The sequence below is a fragment of the Zophobas morio genome, unplaced genomic scaffold (genome assembly GCF_036711695.1).
Source record: "Zophobas morio isolate AGI-343-1 ecotype UQ-CSIRO unplaced genomic scaffold, CSIRO_AGI_Zmor_V1 ptg000012l, whole genome shotgun sequence".
Lineage (NCBI taxonomy): Eukaryota > Metazoa > Arthropoda > Insecta > Coleoptera > Tenebrionidae > Zophobas > Zophobas morio.
The window spans coordinates 5,427,429-5,446,459 of NW_026972117.1; the positions used below are offsets into that span (position 1 = coordinate 5,427,429).

Here is a 19,031-nt window from a genome sequence, read left to right on the forward strand (position 1 = left end):
AAATCGAGAAACTGAAAAATCGAAAAATTAAAAATTAAGAAAACAGAAAAATCGAAAAAAAAGGAAAAATTCAAATCGAAAAATAATAATGGAAACAGTGAAAAATTCAAAAGTTGAAAAATTGACGAGTTTTCTTTTAATTTTTCGTTTACTTAATCAATATTTTGCTTTTTAAAGTTTCACTCAAGAACGAAAATGATCTTAAAATGACGTAAACACAATTATTTAAGAAATATACTTTATAACGACATTCATAAATTGCTAAAATTTTTGTACGACAAAACAAGAAAAAAAAAATAAAAAAAAGTAACGTAAATACTGGAATGTGTATAATAATATATATAAATATAACGGAAACTTAAAACGTATTTTGACGTTAAAAGCAAATAAATTAAATATTTTGGAACTTTTTTCAAATTTTATACGATCCCCAATGTTATAAACAATTTCTATATATTAACTTCATGTTTATAATTCTTCAAAATTTTTGACAAATATTATTTTGGGTTTTTTTTTAAATATTTATTCTACGACGATCTTTACAAAAATTATGTATTTGAACAAAAAATAGTTGTTTTAATTGTAAATTCTTTCAAAATAGTTCATCATAAACCACACTTTCGTTTTAATACATTTTGTAGACAGACTTAATACTGTGAAATCACAGGACGTAATCGTTGTCTAACGCATTATTAAATATAGTGCTTGTCAACGAAACCGATAACTCGGTCTTCAGAGCATACGATTCAAAAAACCAATTTTTTCGTATTAAAAAACAATATAATATACTAGCGTTGCAACAAACATTTTTCGCTTCGTTTCTCCGGAAATGCCCGCAACTTTATCTCCACCCGAACCCGACCGCTGCCGCCGAACTGGATCTGTTCCTCTTTAAATACGATGTAAATAAAAATAAATCTATAACTTACAAATCTTAGGTAACAACAGCTTTGGTACTAAAATAAGTTTTTAAATTTAGATACATCAACAGCAACATAACAATGGTTATTCTCTCATTAAAGCAATCACTGAACCCATGAAGCCGGTACCCACAACGGTTCAGTTTCTACCCGATTAGCAGCAGTTAGAAGTTGGCTAAAGGCTAGCGCTAAGTCGTCGTTTACGATCACCTCGTCGAAGAAGTGCTCGTAAAGAAACTCGATGCGGTTGGCTGATTTCATAATATCGTTGAACTCTTCCTCCTGAAAAGAAACTTAGTCAGAAACGGACTCACGCAAATTCATAATCGAAAAACGGCTTGGACGCATACGTACTGTAAAGCCTCTGGAATTATTTACATCGAAGGTGGACCTCGCATGAACGGCGTTTCTGGTTTCTTTCAATCTGTCTAAAGGCGGCGGTTTTATATAGATTATGTAAGGTTTTAGTTGTGGAGTTCTTAACATTTTAAGAGCTTGGTAGTGAGGGTTTAAAATGCACACATGTCCAGAATTCACTATGGCTTTTACACTGTCTGCCGATGTTCCGTACAAGTTGCCTTTGTATTCGCCGAATTCTATAAACTTGCTGGCGTCTATGTCTTCTTCCATTTTTTCGCGCGGCACGAAAAAGTACTCTTTGCCGTTTACTTCGCCGGGTTTCATTTGTCTACTCGTAACTGCAACGCAAAAACGGGGGATTCACCCAAGTTATATATTTTTTTGTTATAAATTATACTAACATGGCGTTGGTGTTCTGTATTTATCCGGGTCAGTATCTATCAGTCGCCTCTTCAGCTCATTCCTGCCCACGCCCGGCGCCCCGATCAGGACGACCGGCCGGTAAATCCCCGGCCTCGGGTACAACTTGGCCACCTCTTCGTACGTCGCGATCTGCTCCCGATCGAAATCGTCGTTTTCTGCTGTGTCATACATAATCTTTTTAGTTTTAGGTTTGGATGCGCAACGGGGGGATTTCGGGGACTGACTGCAGGTTAACACAGGTAAAGCTGAAACAGAGCAAAGCCCTACGGCCACCAAATGGAATGTTAGTAAGGTATCGAAAAAAATATCGAATGAGTGAAACAGTGAACAGGCACAAGCTCGAGGGACAAGCAAAAGTTGCGCGGGTATTTACCGTCGTCGCCATCTTGCGACGTCTGCGTCCTCTCGTGGATGATGCGGCGCTCCTGCAAGGCGCGGCTGGGGATGAGGCCGGCGCGCATGTTGCGGTCGCCCTCGCGGCGGGCCTGCCACCTATAACGCAAAAAGGGGAATTTTTTTAAATGGGAACCCCAAAGGGAACGACAGTTTGAAGCGCCAACTTGGATTTGCTTCACCTATTCGGTACATATTTTAGCCACAAGGATACCAAAGAGCGTCAGTAGTTTAATTGGAGTCCAAATCAGGTACATGATTTAATTGTACTAAAGCAAGTTGATTTTGGCCCTTATTACCATAAACCATTATCAATTATCACAATCATCATCATAATAAATACTAATTTTTAGAGAAAATTATACTTCTTCACAATAATCTGAAAAATGGTTCATTTATTATATTTTAACTTTATCTTTAAAAATCGTATAAATTTCAGTCTTTCAAAGACGAAATTTTGAAATTGTGGAATGAAATTTTAATTCGTCAAAGGGTTGAAGTAACACAATACTAAAAGAATAAGTCAAAATTACAAACCAGGAAATGAAAAGTTTGAAGTAATAAATCAAAATTTTCAAATTATAAATCAAGGTCAAAATTTCGAAACCACTAAATTTCAGTGTAAAATATGTAAATTTCAAGTAAACTCGTGAATCAAAATGTCAAGATTTAAGTCAAAATTTCAAGAAAATAACACGAAATATTAAAAAATACAGAGTGGATAGTTGTAAGATAAATTAAACTTTGGGAAATTTGGAAATCTTAAGCAAAATTTTGACATACATATATATAAAAAAAAATCAACATAGTAAGTTGACACTTCGAATTAATCATTTTTAAATTTAAGAAATAATAAACTGAAATTTTTAAATACGATCAAAAAACAGCGAAAAATTAAATTTCGAAATTAAAAATTTTAAATTTTATTTTAACAAAAACAAAATCGCGAAATTGTGGAAAGAAATCTTAATATGTCAAAAGGTTGAAGTTCACAATACTGAAAGAAAAAGTCAAAGCAAAAATTAGGAATCCAAAAGTTTGAAGGAATAAATCAAAATTTTCAAGTTATAAATTTCGAGGCACAGAAATAAAAATGTCAAAATTTTATAACAATTAAATCGAAATTTTAGTGTAAAATACAAATATAAATTTCAAGTGAACTTGTGAATCAAAATGTCAAGATTTAAATCAAAATTTCAAAAAAAAAGAAACACAAAATTACGCGAAATATTAAGAAATAAACTTCCGATCTGCAAAAATTCAGAAAATAAATACAATAAACCGAACTTTGGGAAATTTGGAAATCATTAGTCAAAATTTTGACTTAATTAAAAAAAAATCAACAGTATATTGGACACTTCGAATTAAACATAACTAAAAACTTCGAGATAATAAATTGAAATTTCAAAATAGAGATAAAAAACAGCGCAAAATTAAATAAAAAATTTAGACAGTTGGTTAAATTTCGAAATAAACAGTTTAAATTTTGGTTTAAAAAAGACGAAATTCAGAAATTATAGAAAAAAGTTTAAAAAAAAATGTCAAAATTTCCAAACAACTAAATCCAAATTTTACTTTAAATTATATAAACTTGGAGTGAACTTGCCAAGATTTACGTCGAAATTAAAAAAAATTACACGAACTATTAAAAATTAAACTTCAATCTCATGATACTCGAATCTGTAAAAATTTAAAGCGAATAATTCTAAAATAAACGAAATTTGGAATTCATAACTCAATATTTTGACTTACTTAAAAAAAAATCAACATAGTAAGTTGACTTTTCGAATTAATCATACTAAAACTTCGAGATAATAAACTGAAATTTCAAACTAGAGACAAAAAACAGCGAAAAATTAAATCAAAAATTTAGACAGTTGGTTAAATTTCGAAATAAACAGTTTAAATTTTGGTTAACAAAGTCGAAATCGGGAAATTATACAAAAAAATCGTAATTCGTCGTAGGGTTGAAGTAAGCCAACACTAAAAAAAGTCCAATTTTACAAACTGGGAAACTAAAAGTTTGAAGTAATAAATCGAAATTTTCAAATTATAAATTCCGAGCTAAAGAAATGAAAATGTCAAAATTTCGAAACAACTAAATAGAAATTTTAATATAAAATGTTAAATTTAAAGCGAACTCGTCAAGATTGAAGTCAAAATAAAAAAAAAACACGAAATATTAACAAATAAAATTCCGATCTACAAAAATTCAGAAAATAAATCAAACTTTCGGAAATTTGTAAATCATAAGTCAAAATTTTGACTTGATTAAAAAAAAATCAACATAGTAAGATGACTTTTCGAATTAATCACACTAAAACTTCGAGATAATGAACTGAAATTTTGAAAATAGAGACAAAAACAGCGAAAAATTAAATCAAAAATTTAGACAGTTGGTTAAATTTCGAAATAAACAGTTTAAATTTTGGTTTAAAAAAGTCGAAATCGCGAAATTATAGAAAAAAGTTAAAAAACAAAAATGTCAAAATTTCCAAACAACTAAATCCAAATTTTAGTATAAATTATATAAACTTGGAGTGAACTTGCCGAAATTAAAAAAAAATACACGAACTATTAAAAAATAAAACTTCGATCTAATGATATTCGAATCTACAAAAATTCAGAAGGGATACTTCTAAAATAAACCAAACTTTGGGAAATTAGGAAATCATAATTGAAAATTTTGGCTTCATTAAAAAAAAATCAACATATAAGTTAACACTTCGAATTAGTCACACTAAAACTTTGAGATAATGAATTGAAATTTTTAAAATACAGCCAAAAACAGCGAAAAATTAAACCAAAAATTTAGACAGTCGGTTAAAATTCGAAATAAACATTTTAAATTTTGGTTTAACTAAATCTAAATCTCGAAATTATAGAAAGAAATCTTAATTCATCAAAGGGTTGAAGTAGCTCAACACTCAAAGAAGACGCCAAAATTACAAACTGGGGAACCAAAATTCGAAGTAATAAATCAAAATTTTCAAATTATAAATTTCGAGTTAACGAAATAAAAACGTCAAAATTTCGAAAGAACTAAATCGAAATTTTAGTGTAAAATGTAATTTCAAGTGAACGTGTGAATCAAAATGTCAAGATTAAAGTTAATTTTTCAAAAAATTAACACAAAATATTAAAAAATAACACTTCGATCTAATCAAAATCGAATTTGTAAAAAAAATGCAGAGTGGATAGTTCTAAAATAAACTATACTTTGTGAAATTTGGAAATCATAAGCAACATTTCGATTTATTTAAAAAAAATCAACATAGTAAGTTGACACTTCGAATTAATCGCACTAAAATTTCGAGACAATAAATTGAGATTTCCAAATAGAGAAAAAAAAAACGATGAAAAATACAATACTAAGAGAATAAATCAGAAATACAAACGAAGAAATCAAAACTTTGAAAATTTTGAAATTATAAATTTCGAGCCAACAAAATAAAAAAGTCAAAATTTTGCAATAACAAAATCGAAATTAATTTTAGTGTAAAATATGTATATTTCAACTAAAATCATTTAAGTCAAAATTTCCAAAACATTACACGAAACATTAAAAAATAAAACTTCGATCAATTGAAACTCGAATCTGTAAAAATGCAGGACGAATAGTTCTAATTATTACGAATTAATCATGCTAAACCTTCGATTTAATAAATTGAAAATTCAAAAAGAGACAAAATACAGCGAAAAATTAAATCAAAATTTTAGACAGACAGATAAATTTCAAAATAATAAGTTTAAATTATGGTTTAACAATGTCGAAATCGGGGAATTGTACAACTAAATCTTAATTCGTCAAAGTGTTAAACTAACCCAACACTAATAAGAGAATAAAAGTCAGAATGACAAACAAGGAAATCAAAAAGAAAAAGTCAAAATTTTGAAAAACATTATCGAAATTTTTCTGTAAAATATGTACATTTCAAGTAAAATTATAAATAAAAATGTCAAAATTTACGTCAAAATTAAAAAAATATATATACTTTTTGAAATTTGGAAATCATAAGTAAAATTTTGGCTTAAATAAAACAAATCAACACAGTAAGTTGACACCTCGAATTAATCATACTAAACCTTCGAGAAAATAAAGTGAAAATTCAAAATAGACAAAAAAAGAGCGAAAAATTAAATCAAAATTTTAGGCAGATATATAAAATTTCGAAATAAAATTTTAAATTATGGTTTAACAAGGTCGAAATCGCAAAATTGTCCAACGAAATCTTAATTCATCAAGGGGTTGAAGTAACATAATACTGAGAAAATAAGTCAGAATTACAAACTAGGAAATAAAAAATTGTCAAATTTTCAAATTATAAATTTCGAATTAACGAAATGAAAATGTCACTATTTCGAAATATGTAACTAAATCGAGAATCTCGAATTTGTAAAAATGCAGAACGAATATAGCTCTAACATAATTATATCGAAACTTCAAGGAATCACACCAAACTTCGTGATACTAAACCATACTTTGGGAAATTTGCAAAATGCAAGTCAAAAACTTTTTTTGACTTGATTTAAAAAAAAAGTCAAGATTTGGAGATAATAAATCGAAATTTTGTAATAGTGACCAAAAAAGCGAAAAAATAAACCAAAATTTTAGACACTCGGTTAAATTTCGAAATAAAATGTTTAAATTTTAGTTTGACAAAGTAAAAACTTAATTCTTCAAAGGATTAAAGTAGCACAATACTAAAAGAATCAGTCAAAATTACAAATTAGGAAATCAAAAGTTGAAAGTGATAAATCAAAATATTCAAATTATAAACTTCGAGTTAAGGAAATGAACATGTCACAATTTTGAAACAATTAAATAGAAATTTTAGTGCAAAATATATAAATTCCAGGTAAACCTACGTGTCAAAATATCAAGAATCAAGTCAAAATTTCAAAATGACAAGAATATCAAAAATAAAAATTTATTTAGTGAAACTAATAAGTACAAATGCTAATATAATTACAACGAAACTTCGAGAGACCACACCAAACTTCGTGATAATAAACTAAACTTTGGAAAATTTGGAAAACATAAAGCAAAATCTTTACTTAAAGCAAAACTTCAACATAGTAAGTTTATATATACATTTCGAATCAATCATACCTAAACTTCGAGAATATAAACTGAAATTTTAAAATGGTGGCAAAAATTAGCAAAAAATAAATCAAAATTTTAGACAGATTTTTAATTTCGAAATAAAAAAAAAAGTTTAAATTTTGGTTAAACAGTCGAAAATCGCGAAATTGTAGAACGAAATCTTAATTCGTGGAAGTGTTAAAACACAATAGTAAAAAAATTAAGTTAAAATTACAAAGTAGTAAATCGAAAATTTGAAATAAAAAGTCAAAATTACAAATTTTGAGTCAACGCAATCAAAATTTCGAAACAAATAAACCCAAATTTGAGTATAAAATGTGCAAATTTCAAGTGCACGAGCGCGTCGAAATCTCGAGATGTTGATTCAAAACTTCAAAATAAAAACACGAAATACCAAAACAAATTCTATCTGATGAACATGTAATTTATTTAATAAAATAAAACCTCAACATTTTAAGGCGACAGTAAAATTCCGAGGTAACAAATAGAAATTTCGAAACAGTAAAAACAAATTCGAAAAATAAATCAAAATTTTAGACAGTCAGTTAAATGTCGAAATAAAAAGTCAAAATCGCGAAATTGTACAACGAAATTTTAATTCGTCAAAGTGAAACACAATTATAAAAACAATATCTGCGGTTATTTAGACGGGACTTTTCTCGCCCCTCACATAAAATCGATAAATTCAGTTTTTTTCGAAAACTGATAACATTTGATTTTGCAAAATATGATTTTTTTTTGTTAACCCTATAAGTAAAAAAATTGAAAATATAAGTCACCGTGAAAAAAAACATACGGTAAGAACGTGCTTTGAACTCAGTGGGGCAGAGCACAAGTACGAATATCAACCATCAATGCACTACGAAGCATTTGATTCATAAATAAAATATCGGCTGCAAAAACCAGGTGGAATACATTGCACAAAAAAATTGGACATACAAAAATGCATCATTTCTTTCAAATTAAATTATTTCATATACAAGTTAATAAGATTCTCGAAGTAAACGTTTTTTAGATTTATTTAAGAAAAAAAAGTCGATTCGGACGAAAAGAGGTACATTTATTTCATTTTAAGTCTATGATTGTTTTGTTCAAATTGTTCATATAAAGAAATTCATAATTTCTTTCAAAATAAATTATTGTACTTAAAAATTCCTAAGAAGTCTCCAAATAAACATTTTTCAAAATTTTTAAAATCTTGCCGCATCCACCATTTTTATACAAAGATTTGTGACCTAGTTTTCGCTATCCATGATGTCACCAAATTATGTAGGTCGTCTCTTAGAACATACAACTTGTGCAGAATTTTCATCTGGAAAAAAATGTTCTCTGAAGGGTTTAATTCTTCTTGACATAACATAACTTACCTTTTTACGATAAGCCACAGACAACTCATATTCAGGTTATGTTGTGAAATTGCGAATTCATCACAATAATGCACATTTTTAAGAACAAAGTGAATTCCGTACTAAATTCATACAATTTTTAAAGCTTTCTTTTTATAAATTAAAAAAAAAACGTTACAAGTCAAGAAGGGCCAAAATCACTTCCTCTACTACAACCTTACTCACCAATAGGCGTCGTCTTGCGACACAATATGCAAAACGTCCCCTTTCCGAAAATCCAGCCCAGCCTCCTTGCACGGAATGTACGGGTCGGTCGCCGCGTCATAGTTAAAATGCGCGCGCACCCTGACCTTACTCTCGCGGATGTTCAGTTTCCCGTCCGCCGGGACGAGCTTAAACGTGATGGTTCCCTCCGAGTTTTGCTACAACCAGCCATATAAACACACAGCAAAAACAAAAACAACTTTTCACGTACCAGGATGCTGAGGACGTCGTTTGGTGTTTTTCCCTCCACGTTGATGTAGTTCACCTCGACGACTTCGTCGCCCACGTGTATCAAACCTGAGCGGTCCGCGGCGCCCCCGTGCATCACCCTCGCTATGACGATCTTCCCGGTTTCTTCGTCGGTTTTAATCGTGGCTCCCTGAGTGAGAAAAACGGGATTAGTGGGGGCGAAATCGGTACGTCGCGTGGAAGAAATGTAGGTTAAGGAGATACTAAGAGATAAGTTGGTTGTTTGCGTAAATACTTACGACTATTGGTTCAGCACTTTGTGCCCCAGACTTCGCAAGAAAACAAAAAAATTATGAAAGTGTACATGTCATTTACTTTACTACTGCTAGGTATAAGTATTGCAAGGTTGGCTGTGTGGGGTTCATTGCATACATACCGGGTTTTTTTATATTGTTTTTTGACATGTTTTCCAATTATGTTTTTTTTTTCATGCAACTTCGGTGTTGCACAAATGTTGCAACAATTTTAAAGAAAAATAATAATTTGCCGAAATGCAACGATAGGAGTTCGTTTAAATTTTTTGGTTTTTATTTTTACAACTACTCAATGTGTGGGAAACAAACTGTAGTTTATTATTTGGTGGAACTTACCAGCGGTTCATTGCTTTTCACGAGTTGTACGATCTTGACAGTTTCTTCATCTTCGTCGGCCTCTTGAGGTATTTCTGGTAGGTGGGGGTAATAGTCTTTCTGCGCTATTGCATCGTGTGAATATAACAATCCCTACAAAATAATTAGGGTCACAAAGGTATAGGGTGCGACAAAAGTATGACAACACTTGAAAATAACGTCATGATTTTCTTAAAGGGGTGTTTACAAATTAAAATCTTGAAGTTATCGATGCGGTAGTTTTAAACATTATCTAAAATTTCCAGTAAAAAAATAAACAACAGACGACTAGGAATTTATTATTTAATTTATTATTCATTTATGGATATCCACATTTTTCCAATCTGCAACCCATTATACAGGATCACAATTATTACTCTGTATACATAAAAAACACGAAGGAATATTCACTTTGTTTACACGCATACACGCATTAAACGAAAAAAAAATGTCCAGTAAACTTTGAAATTTAATGTAAAAATTAACTGATAATTCTGGTAGTACGGGTGGTTTCCAGTTTTCTTAGTTAATTATTTTGGACATTGGGACACTTTCTATAGTGTAAAAAATACAATTTATGAACATCCTCATTTTTCCGAATCTGCAAGCAATTATACAGGATCACATTTATTATCAACTATTAGAAAAATCCTAGGAATATTCACTTTGGTACCACCATTCTAACAAAAAAAAATCTCTAGTAAGCTTTGAAATTCAATGTTAAAAATAACTGTCAAATAAGTGCAATACCAACATTATTTTAAAAATAAATTTTATAACCTACTAGAGGTTTTTTTTATCATATGGTATTTCATTATACAACGTGTACCTAAAATGATTGTGGTATCAAGAGTGGCCCTCAAATTTCTTAGTAATTCTTTTGAATATATTTTGACTTACTTTTAGGACACTGTCTGTAGTATAAAAAATACAATTTATGATTGATTGAGCCTGATTTTTCCGAATCTGCAACCCACTATACACAGTAACAATTCAGTATTAAAAAAAAAATCTGGTACCAAGGTGGCTCTGAAATTTCTTTAACATTTCAAAGTCGCCCTTTATAGCACAAATATTTTTCCATGTTTAAAAAAAATGCCTAGTAATACTCACTTTCGATATATTTTAGGACCCTCTATAGTATAGAAAATACAATTAATGAACATCTTTATTTTTCCGAATCTGCAACCCACTATACAAGATAACAGTTACCCAGTGGCAATTAATGTTTGGGAATTTTTTGTCAGCTTGGCAACATATTAAAATTTTGTTGGCATACCTGATAGTCAAATTGATATTTGCTCAACACTATAGCCCCTAGAAAACACATATTATAGCCAGCGTGGAGAAAACCTGGCCTAAACTTAACAAAAAACAAAAATCACTGACGTCATTTGACAGACCGCGAAATTTAAAATGGTTTTAGGTCGGACTTAAAAGTTGTAGTTTATACACAAAATTTGGATTTTTTATTTGAATATAATTAAAAAAATGTGTTGATTAGATAAATATTAATAAAATATAAAATTTAATCAATAAAATCTTATTTAATAATGATTAGTCATATTAAATGACAATTTGACTTTAAATAAGATTATATTAAATGACGTTGTTATCACAATGAGGAACATTTCTTTGACATTTCAAAGCCGACCTTGATCTCAAAATTTTAGTGTAAAATATGTACATTTTAAGTGTCAAAATGTCAAGATTTAAGACAAAATTTCAAAAAAATTACACGAAATATTGAAAAATAAAACTTGGATTAAACGAAACTCGAATCTGTAATTCAAAAATTAATCAAACTTTGGGAATTTTGGAAATCATGTCAAAATTTTGACTTAATTAAAAAAAAACTTCAACATAATATGTTGATACTTCGAATTAATCTTACAAACCTTCGAGAAAACAAATTCAAAATTCAAATGAGAGAAAAAAAACAGTCAAAAATTAAGTCAAAATTTTAGACAGGCAGATAAATTTTTTCAAATAAAAAGTTTGAATTATGGTTTAACAAAGTAGAAGAAGTAACACAATACTAAGAAAATAAGTCAAAATTACAAACTCGGAAATCAAAAGTTTGAAAATGTTCAAATTATAAATTGTGAACTAACAAAATGAAAAAGTCAAAATTCTGAAAAAACGAAATTGAAATCTTTGTGGAAAATATGTACATTTCAAGTAAAATTATGAATCAAAATGTCAAGATTTAGGTCAAAATTTCAAAAAATGACACGAAATATTAAAAAATAAAACTTCGATCAAACGATACTGGAATTTGTAAAAATGCAGAGCGGATAATAATTTTAAAATAAAACAAACTTTAGGAAATTTGGAAATCATAAGTCAAACTTTTGACTTAATTAAAAGAAACTTAAACATGGTAAGTTGACACTTCGAATTAATCATACTAAACCTTCGAAATAATAAATTGAAAATTCAAAATAGACAAAAAACAGCGAAAAATTAAATAAAAATTTTAGACAGGCAGTTAAATATCGAAATAAAAAGTTTAAATTTTAGTTTAATAAAATCGAAACCGCGAAATTTTAGAAAGAAATCTTAATTCGTTAAAAGGTTGAAGTAGCCCAACACTAAATGAAAAAGTCAAAATTACAAATTGGGAAACCAAAAGTTTGAAGTAATAAATCAAAATTTTCAAATTATAAATTCGAGTTAAAGAAATGAAAATGTCAAAATTTCGAAACAACTTAATCAAAATTTTTAGAATAAAATATATAAAATAAATATATTAAAATTTTATTATAGCATACCTGATTGTCAAATTGACATTTGTGACCCTAACTTAGTCGCTGCCATTTGCTCAACACTATAGCCCCTAGAAAACAAACCTGGCGTAAACTTAACAGAAACAAAAATTATTATTGACGCCATTCGACAAACCGCGAAATTTAAAATTGTTTTAGGTCAGACTTAAAATTTGTAGTTTATACACAAAATTTGGATTTTTAAATTGAATACAATTAAAAGAATGTGTTGATTAGATAAATATTAATAAAATATAAAATTTAATTAATAAAATCTTATTTAATAATGATTAATTATAATAAATGACAATTCGACTTTAAATAAGATTATATTAAATGACGATATTATGCACTTCTAAGGGCTATAGTCAACACGTTTGTCAGGCGCGCTTATGTCAAAATTGACAACTGTGTAAAGTGACAACAACCAGTGTTGCCAATATTTCAGAATTGCCAACACAACAATTTGCTTCAATCATTAAATTTCATGGTCATTTTAATAATAAGTAATAATAAAAAACGTATTTTATGACGTTGATCATCAACATATTCTTAAACGGTTCTGAGATCAAGAGTGGTTCTGAAATTTTTTTATTAAATATTTTTGCGCATTCTTACCACAATGACGAACATTTATTTGACATTTCAAAGCCAACCTTGATCCCAAAACCATTTAAGGACACGTTGTATAGAATTCATACTGGGAATAATATTCATTTTCGCATATTTCGTGATGTTTATCTTTTAGGAACACTCTCTATAGTCTAAAAATACAATTCATGAACATCCATATTTTTCCTAATCTGCAACCCACTATACACAATCACAATTAACAAGTGATGATTAATATTAATGTTTGTGATTGTTTTTTTTTTAGATTGGCAACACATTTAAAATTTTATGACGTCAAACCCTATTGTCAAATTGACATTTATGACAGCAAGTCAGTAGCAACTGTGTGCTTCACCACGTTTGTTAGGCGCGCTAATGTTAAAATTGACAACTATGAACTGACATACAAACAGTGCTGCCAATATTTCAGAACTGCCAACACAACAATTTGCTTCAATCATTAAATTTCATGGTCTACTGGAGATCTTATTTTCTTTGTCATTTCAATAATAAGTAATAATAAAAAACGTATTTCATGACGTTGATCATCAACATATTCTTAAACGGTTCTGAGATCAAGAGTGGTTCTGAAATTTTTTTATTAAATATTTTTGCGCATTCTTATCACAATGACGAACATTTATTTGACATTTCAAAGCCAACCTTGATCCCAAAACCATGTAAGGACAGGTTGTATAGAATTCATACTAGGAATAATATTCATTTTCCAATATATAGTGATGTTTATCTTTTAGGAACATCCTCTATAGTGTAAAAATACAACTCATGAACATTCTTATTTTTCTTAATCTGCAACCCACTATACACAATCACAATTAACAAGTGATGATTAATATTAATGTTTGTGATTTTTTTTTGTCAGATTGGCAACACATTTAAAATATTATGACGTCAAACCCTATTGTCAAATTGACATTTATGACAGCAAGTCAGTAGCAACTGTGTGCTTCACCACGTTTGTTAGGCGCGCTAATGTTAAAATTGACAACTATGAACTGACATACAAACAGTGCTGCCAATATTTCAGAACTGCCAACACAACAATTTGCTTCAATCATTAAATTTCATGGTCTACTGGAGATCTTATTTTCTCTGCCATTTCAATAATAAGTAATAATAAAAAACGTATTTCATGACGATGAACATCAACATATACTTAAACGGTTCTGAGATCAAGAGTAGTTCTGAAATGTTTTTATTAAATATTCTTCCGCATTGTTACCACAGTGACGAACATTTCTTTGACATTTCAAAGCCGACCTTGATACCAAAACCATTTAAGGACACATTGTATAGAATTCATACTAGGAATAATATTCATTTTCTCATATTTCGTGATGTTTATTTTTAGGAACACTCTCTATAGTCTAAAAATACAATTCATGAACATCCTTATTTTTCCTAATCTGCAACCCACTATACACAATTACAATTAACAAGTGATGATTAATATTAATGTTTGTGATTTTTTTTTTGTCAGATTGGCAACACATTTAAAGTTTTATGATGGCAAACCCGATTGTCAAATTGACATTTGTGACAGCAAGTCAGTAGCAACTGTGTGCTTCACCACGTTTGTTAGGCGCGCTAATCTTAAAATTGACAACTATTAACTGACATACAAACAGTGCTGCCAATATTTCAGAACTGCCAACACAACGATTTGCTTCAATCATTAAATTTCATGGCCTACTGGAGATCTTTTTTTCTTTGTCATTTCAATAACAAGTAATAATAAAAAACGTATTTCATGACGTTGATCATCAACACATTCTTAAACGGTTCTGAGATCAAGAGTGGTTCTGAAATTTTTTTATTAAATATTTTTGCGCATTGTTACCACAATGACGAACATTTATTTGACATTTAAAAGCCAACCTTGATCCCAAAACCATTTAAGGACACATTGTATAGAATTCATACTAGGAATAATATTCATTTTCGCATATTTCGTGATGTTTAACTTTTAGGAACACTCTCTATAGTCTAAAAATACAATTCATCCTTATTTTTCTTAATCTGCAACCCACTATACACAATCACAATTAACACGTGATTAATAATGTTTGTGATTTTTTGTCAGGTTGGCAACACATTTAAAATTTTATGGTGGCAAACCCGATTGTCAAATTGACATATGTGGCACCAAGTCATTCATGAACATCCTTATTTTTCTTAATCTGCAACCCACTATACATAATCACAACAATATTAATGTTTTTTGTCAGGTTGGCAATACATTTAAAATTTTTTAGGCGCGCTCGTGTCAAAATTGACAACTATATGAACTGACATTCAAGCATTGCTGCCAATAATTCAGAAGTGCCAACACAAAAATTTACTTCAATCATTAAAAGTCAATCGGTATTATTCAGAATAAAAAAAACCCTAGGAATATTCACTTTGGTTACACAATATGATATCAAAAAGTCGTCTAGCAAGCTGTGAAATTTAACGTTAAAAAAATTATGATGGAGACAACCACAGTTTGACAGTTTGAAGAAATAACTGTCAAATACTACCCCCATTTTAAAAATAAATTTCATGGCCTGCTCGAGGCCTTTTTTTCGATCATATGTTATTTCATCATGTTTATACAACATGTTTTTAAAACGAATCTGGGATCAAAGGCGGCTATGAAATTTCTTTGTTAATTATTTTACCGCCTTGTTGGTACAGTCGGACACATTTTTTTGACATTTCAAAGCCGCACTTGATACCAGAACTATTTACAGACACGTATTTTTTGTGAAGTGAAAAAACATGGTAATATTTGTCCGCACTCAAATTTAAGTTTGCAACAATGAATCTTTTAAATTACGCACCACACGCGACTGGTGAATTTCGTGGCAACAAATTTAAAATCAGCCCAAATAACTCATTATTACCAACCTAAATTTGAGCGCGAACAAATTATTAATCCGTGTAGTGTAAAATAATACAATCCATGTACATCCCTATTTTCTTCACCCTACACGTTCACAATTACCCAGTTTGTTGTTTGTCTTCTTTATCAGGTTGGTGACAATTTTTAAAATTTTATGATGGCATACATGATTGTCAAATTGACACTGTGAATTCATAAACATGAATTGCTGCCAATAATTCAGAATTGCCAACACAAAAATTTGCTTTAATCATTAATAGTCACCCGGTATTATTCAATATAAAAAGAAAACCTAGGAACTTTTGGTAGCACCATATGAACGAAAAAGTCCTCTAGCAAGCTTTGAAATTGAATGTTAAAAAAATCATGTTTGCGAGAAATAACTATCAAATGCCGCCATCATTTTAAAAATAAATTTCATGGCCTGTCGGACGCCTTTTTTTTAATCATATGTTATTTCCTGATGTTGATACAACATGTTCTTAAAATGACTCTGCGATCAAAGGCAGCTATGAAATTTCTTTGTTAATTATTTTTCCGCTCTGTTGGTCCAATCGGGCACATTTCTTTGACGTTTCAAAACCGCCCTTGATACTATAACCATTTACAAACACGTATTTTTTGTTTTTTGCGCAATCTCTAGATAGACCTTTTGTATAACTAAGGTGGCCGCCAATTCAGTGCTACCAATAAAGTAAAAAACATGGTAATATTTGTCCGCATTCAAATTTAATTTGGCAACACAAAATCTTTTAAATTAAGCACCATACTCGATTGGTGAATTTCGTGGCACCAAATTTAAAATGGGGGAAAATAAGCCCAAATAACTCATTGCTGCCAACATAAATTTCCATGACATTTATATTTTTAGGACATTCCATAGTGGAAAAAATAATGTACATCCTTGCCATCTGTTCACGTTTGTTAGGCGCGCACATGTCAAAATTGACAGTGTTGCGAATATTTCAGAACTGCCAACACAAAAATTCTCTTCAATCATTAATAGTCACCCGGTATTACTCAATATTGAAAAAAAAAATCCTAGGAATTTTTCGTTGTACCATAGGAACGAAAAAAGTCATCTAGCAAGCTTTGAAATTTAATGTTAAAAAAATTATGCTTGTGACACCAATGCGTTCCTTATTCGGTTTGACAATTGGGATGTCAAATAGGTGCAATGGCAACGTCAGTATTTTAAAAATAAATTTCATGGCCTACTGGAGGTCTTATCTGGTATTTTAAGACGTTCATACAGAGTGTTCCTTAAATGACTTTGGTATCAAGGGTCGCTCTGAAATTTGTTGATTATTATATGTAACTATTTTTTTTTTTTTTAATTATAGAAACACTAATTTTTACATTTACAAACGAATATACCTAGAAATAATAATATAAAAATAAAATAAACTATTAAGTAATAACTGTTTCATAATTATGAAACAATTTGACGTCATCCCGAAAAAAAATTAAATTAAAAAGGAAAGCTCAGTGTAAGTAACTAAATTTGTTGTGTTATATAAAAGGGTAAAAAGTTCTTCCACATGTTTGAACAACAATTGGTAAATAAGTATCTAATGAAAAAAGTTGCTTTCTTTATATGTATATGCAACCAATTACACACTCGTGTAAATCTACAGACAACATTTAAAACAACCTTTCAACTCTAGTGACAAAATTTAATAAACTCAATTTTCACCTAGCCTCAACTTTATATACCCTTTTATTTCAAACCAAAGTTTGACCTTTTAAGTTGATCAGTTTGTCTGACCACCAACCGTTCGCCTTTAAAAAATTACGCAACAATGTGCCGCCAAAGTCCTGCAGATCTATTCTTAAAGTATTGATTAAGTTTATTCAGAACTATCCAACGCCCACCCTGATAACCATCTCCCTTGTCCCATTTTCCGGTCAACCCATCAACCCGGAAATTAAAATACAACGCATACTTATGCAACCAACTTGACACGTCTGCATACCTGCACGTGCGGCTTCTGTAGCAGATAGAACAGCTCCTTACAATCTTCCGAAGACTGTATTCTGCTCGCCAGAACTTCCAGCACGTCCACCATAACGTGCATCGAGGTCGACAGCATCGGGAAAAACTTATCGCTAGCGCCATTACTGATTATCTTATTATGAACATTAACTAAGGCATGAAGTTCCTTCGATTGTAGCAGGTCGCTCAGAAATCCCAGCTCCTCTTCGGTCGAGGGCAACTCCCTGGCTTGCTGGAGCGACGAGAGCAAACGCGACAAGGCTGCAGCATAAAAATCGCCCGCATCAACGGGGAGCAACTACTCAAAAATTGCTACGTCAACGAACGCAAAAAAAGAACTCAAGCCAAACTAACCGAGGAGAACGGGTCCAAATAAAAAACAACTAAATCCAACGCACTCCCATCTCACCTGGATCCCACTTTTCTCGCGTTCCATTAGCCATTAGCTCCGCTGTCATTCTACAAGTGAAAATTGTTCGATTAGAAAACTTTGTCGGGTTACACTACACAGCTACGTGACAACGAGTCTACTTTGCTCCAGATAAGTCTACGCACGTGGAAGTGTACATTTTGCAACCTCAGCGGAAGATCTATTTTTACTTGGACAGCAAAAATTTTTGCGAGAAGTAGATCATGAGGCATGCGTGTGAAAAACGCTGAGGGGGCAAGGGGTTACTAAAGGAGTGAAATACCTTCGAGCTCCCCGATTATTATTGAATTTATCACCAACATTCCATCCCAAATCAATCAAAACCCCGTACAAAAATTCCGATTCCCAACATGGCGTCTGACAGAACTGACAGCGAGGGGTGCCAACCGAGCGACAGGAACTCCCCGCGGAGCTACAGAAAAGGAAAAGTCCCCAACGCAATCAATGTTTATTGTTTTTTTATTAATAAACGGTTTGTTTTTTCGTGTTATAAACATAGCAATTTTAACTAATTAGGTAGTTAATTAACATATACTTTTTTCCGTAAACTAACAAGTATTTTGTTGTTAAAAAAAATCAATGTACTCAAGGTTTGCTTAAAAATTAAAAAATTTTAGAATCTGCGGTGGCAGCATCTTTGAGTTTAA

At 30.6% G+C, this 19,031-nt stretch overlaps 1 protein-coding gene across 6 annotated transcripts; it reads right to left on the reverse strand.

Annotated features, from left to right (window-relative positions):
- Positions 1 to 921: 921 nt before the first annotated feature.
- LOC135127679 (MAGUK p55 subfamily member 7) lies at positions 922 to 18,825 on the reverse strand. 6 transcript variants are annotated; one of them, XM_064054224.1, is made up of 11 exons: positions 18,647 to 18,825; positions 18,364 to 18,413; positions 17,935 to 18,215; positions 9,653 to 9,784; positions 9,302 to 9,331; positions 9,025 to 9,192; positions 8,775 to 8,971; positions 2,077 to 2,195; positions 1,682 to 1,966; positions 1,275 to 1,618; positions 922 to 1,202 (listed from the first exon to the last, which is right to left on the reverse strand). In XM_064054224.1, the coding sequence occupies exons 2-11, from the start codon at positions 18,410 to 18,412 to the stop codon at positions 1,026 to 1,028; spliced, it is 1,782 nt and encodes a 593-aa protein (XP_063910294.1). In that variant the 5' UTR covers position 18,413; positions 18,647 to 18,825; the 3' UTR covers positions 922 to 1,025. The 6 variants fall into 6 exon arrangements, with proteins under 6 accessions (XP_063910294.1, XP_063910296.1, XP_063910292.1 ...); XM_064054226.1 differs by having other exon boundaries at positions 1,682 to 1,858; positions 18,309 to 18,413; positions 18,647 to 18,763; XM_064054222.1 differs by having other exon boundaries at positions 18,309 to 18,413; positions 18,647 to 18,763.
- Between the last annotated feature and the right edge of the window lie 206 nt (positions 18,826 to 19,031).

What these genes read in the sequence shown, in the direction of transcription:
- LOC135127679 (XM_064054222.1), bottom strand. Translation starts at nt 18,390, where the DNA reads ATGGAACGCGAGAAAAGTGGGATCCAGGTGAGATGGGAGTGCGTTGGA. An exon ending in TCGCAAGACGACGCCTATTG is followed by an intron (nt 2,196 to 8,774) that starts GTGAGTAAGGTT and finishes TTTGCGTTATAG; the next exon opens with GTGGCAGGCCCGCCGCGAGG. An exon ending in ATAATTCCAGAGGCTTTACA is followed by an intron (nt 1,203 to 1,274) that starts GTACGTATGCGT and finishes GTTTCTTTTCAG; the next exon opens with GAGGAAGAGTTCAACGATAT.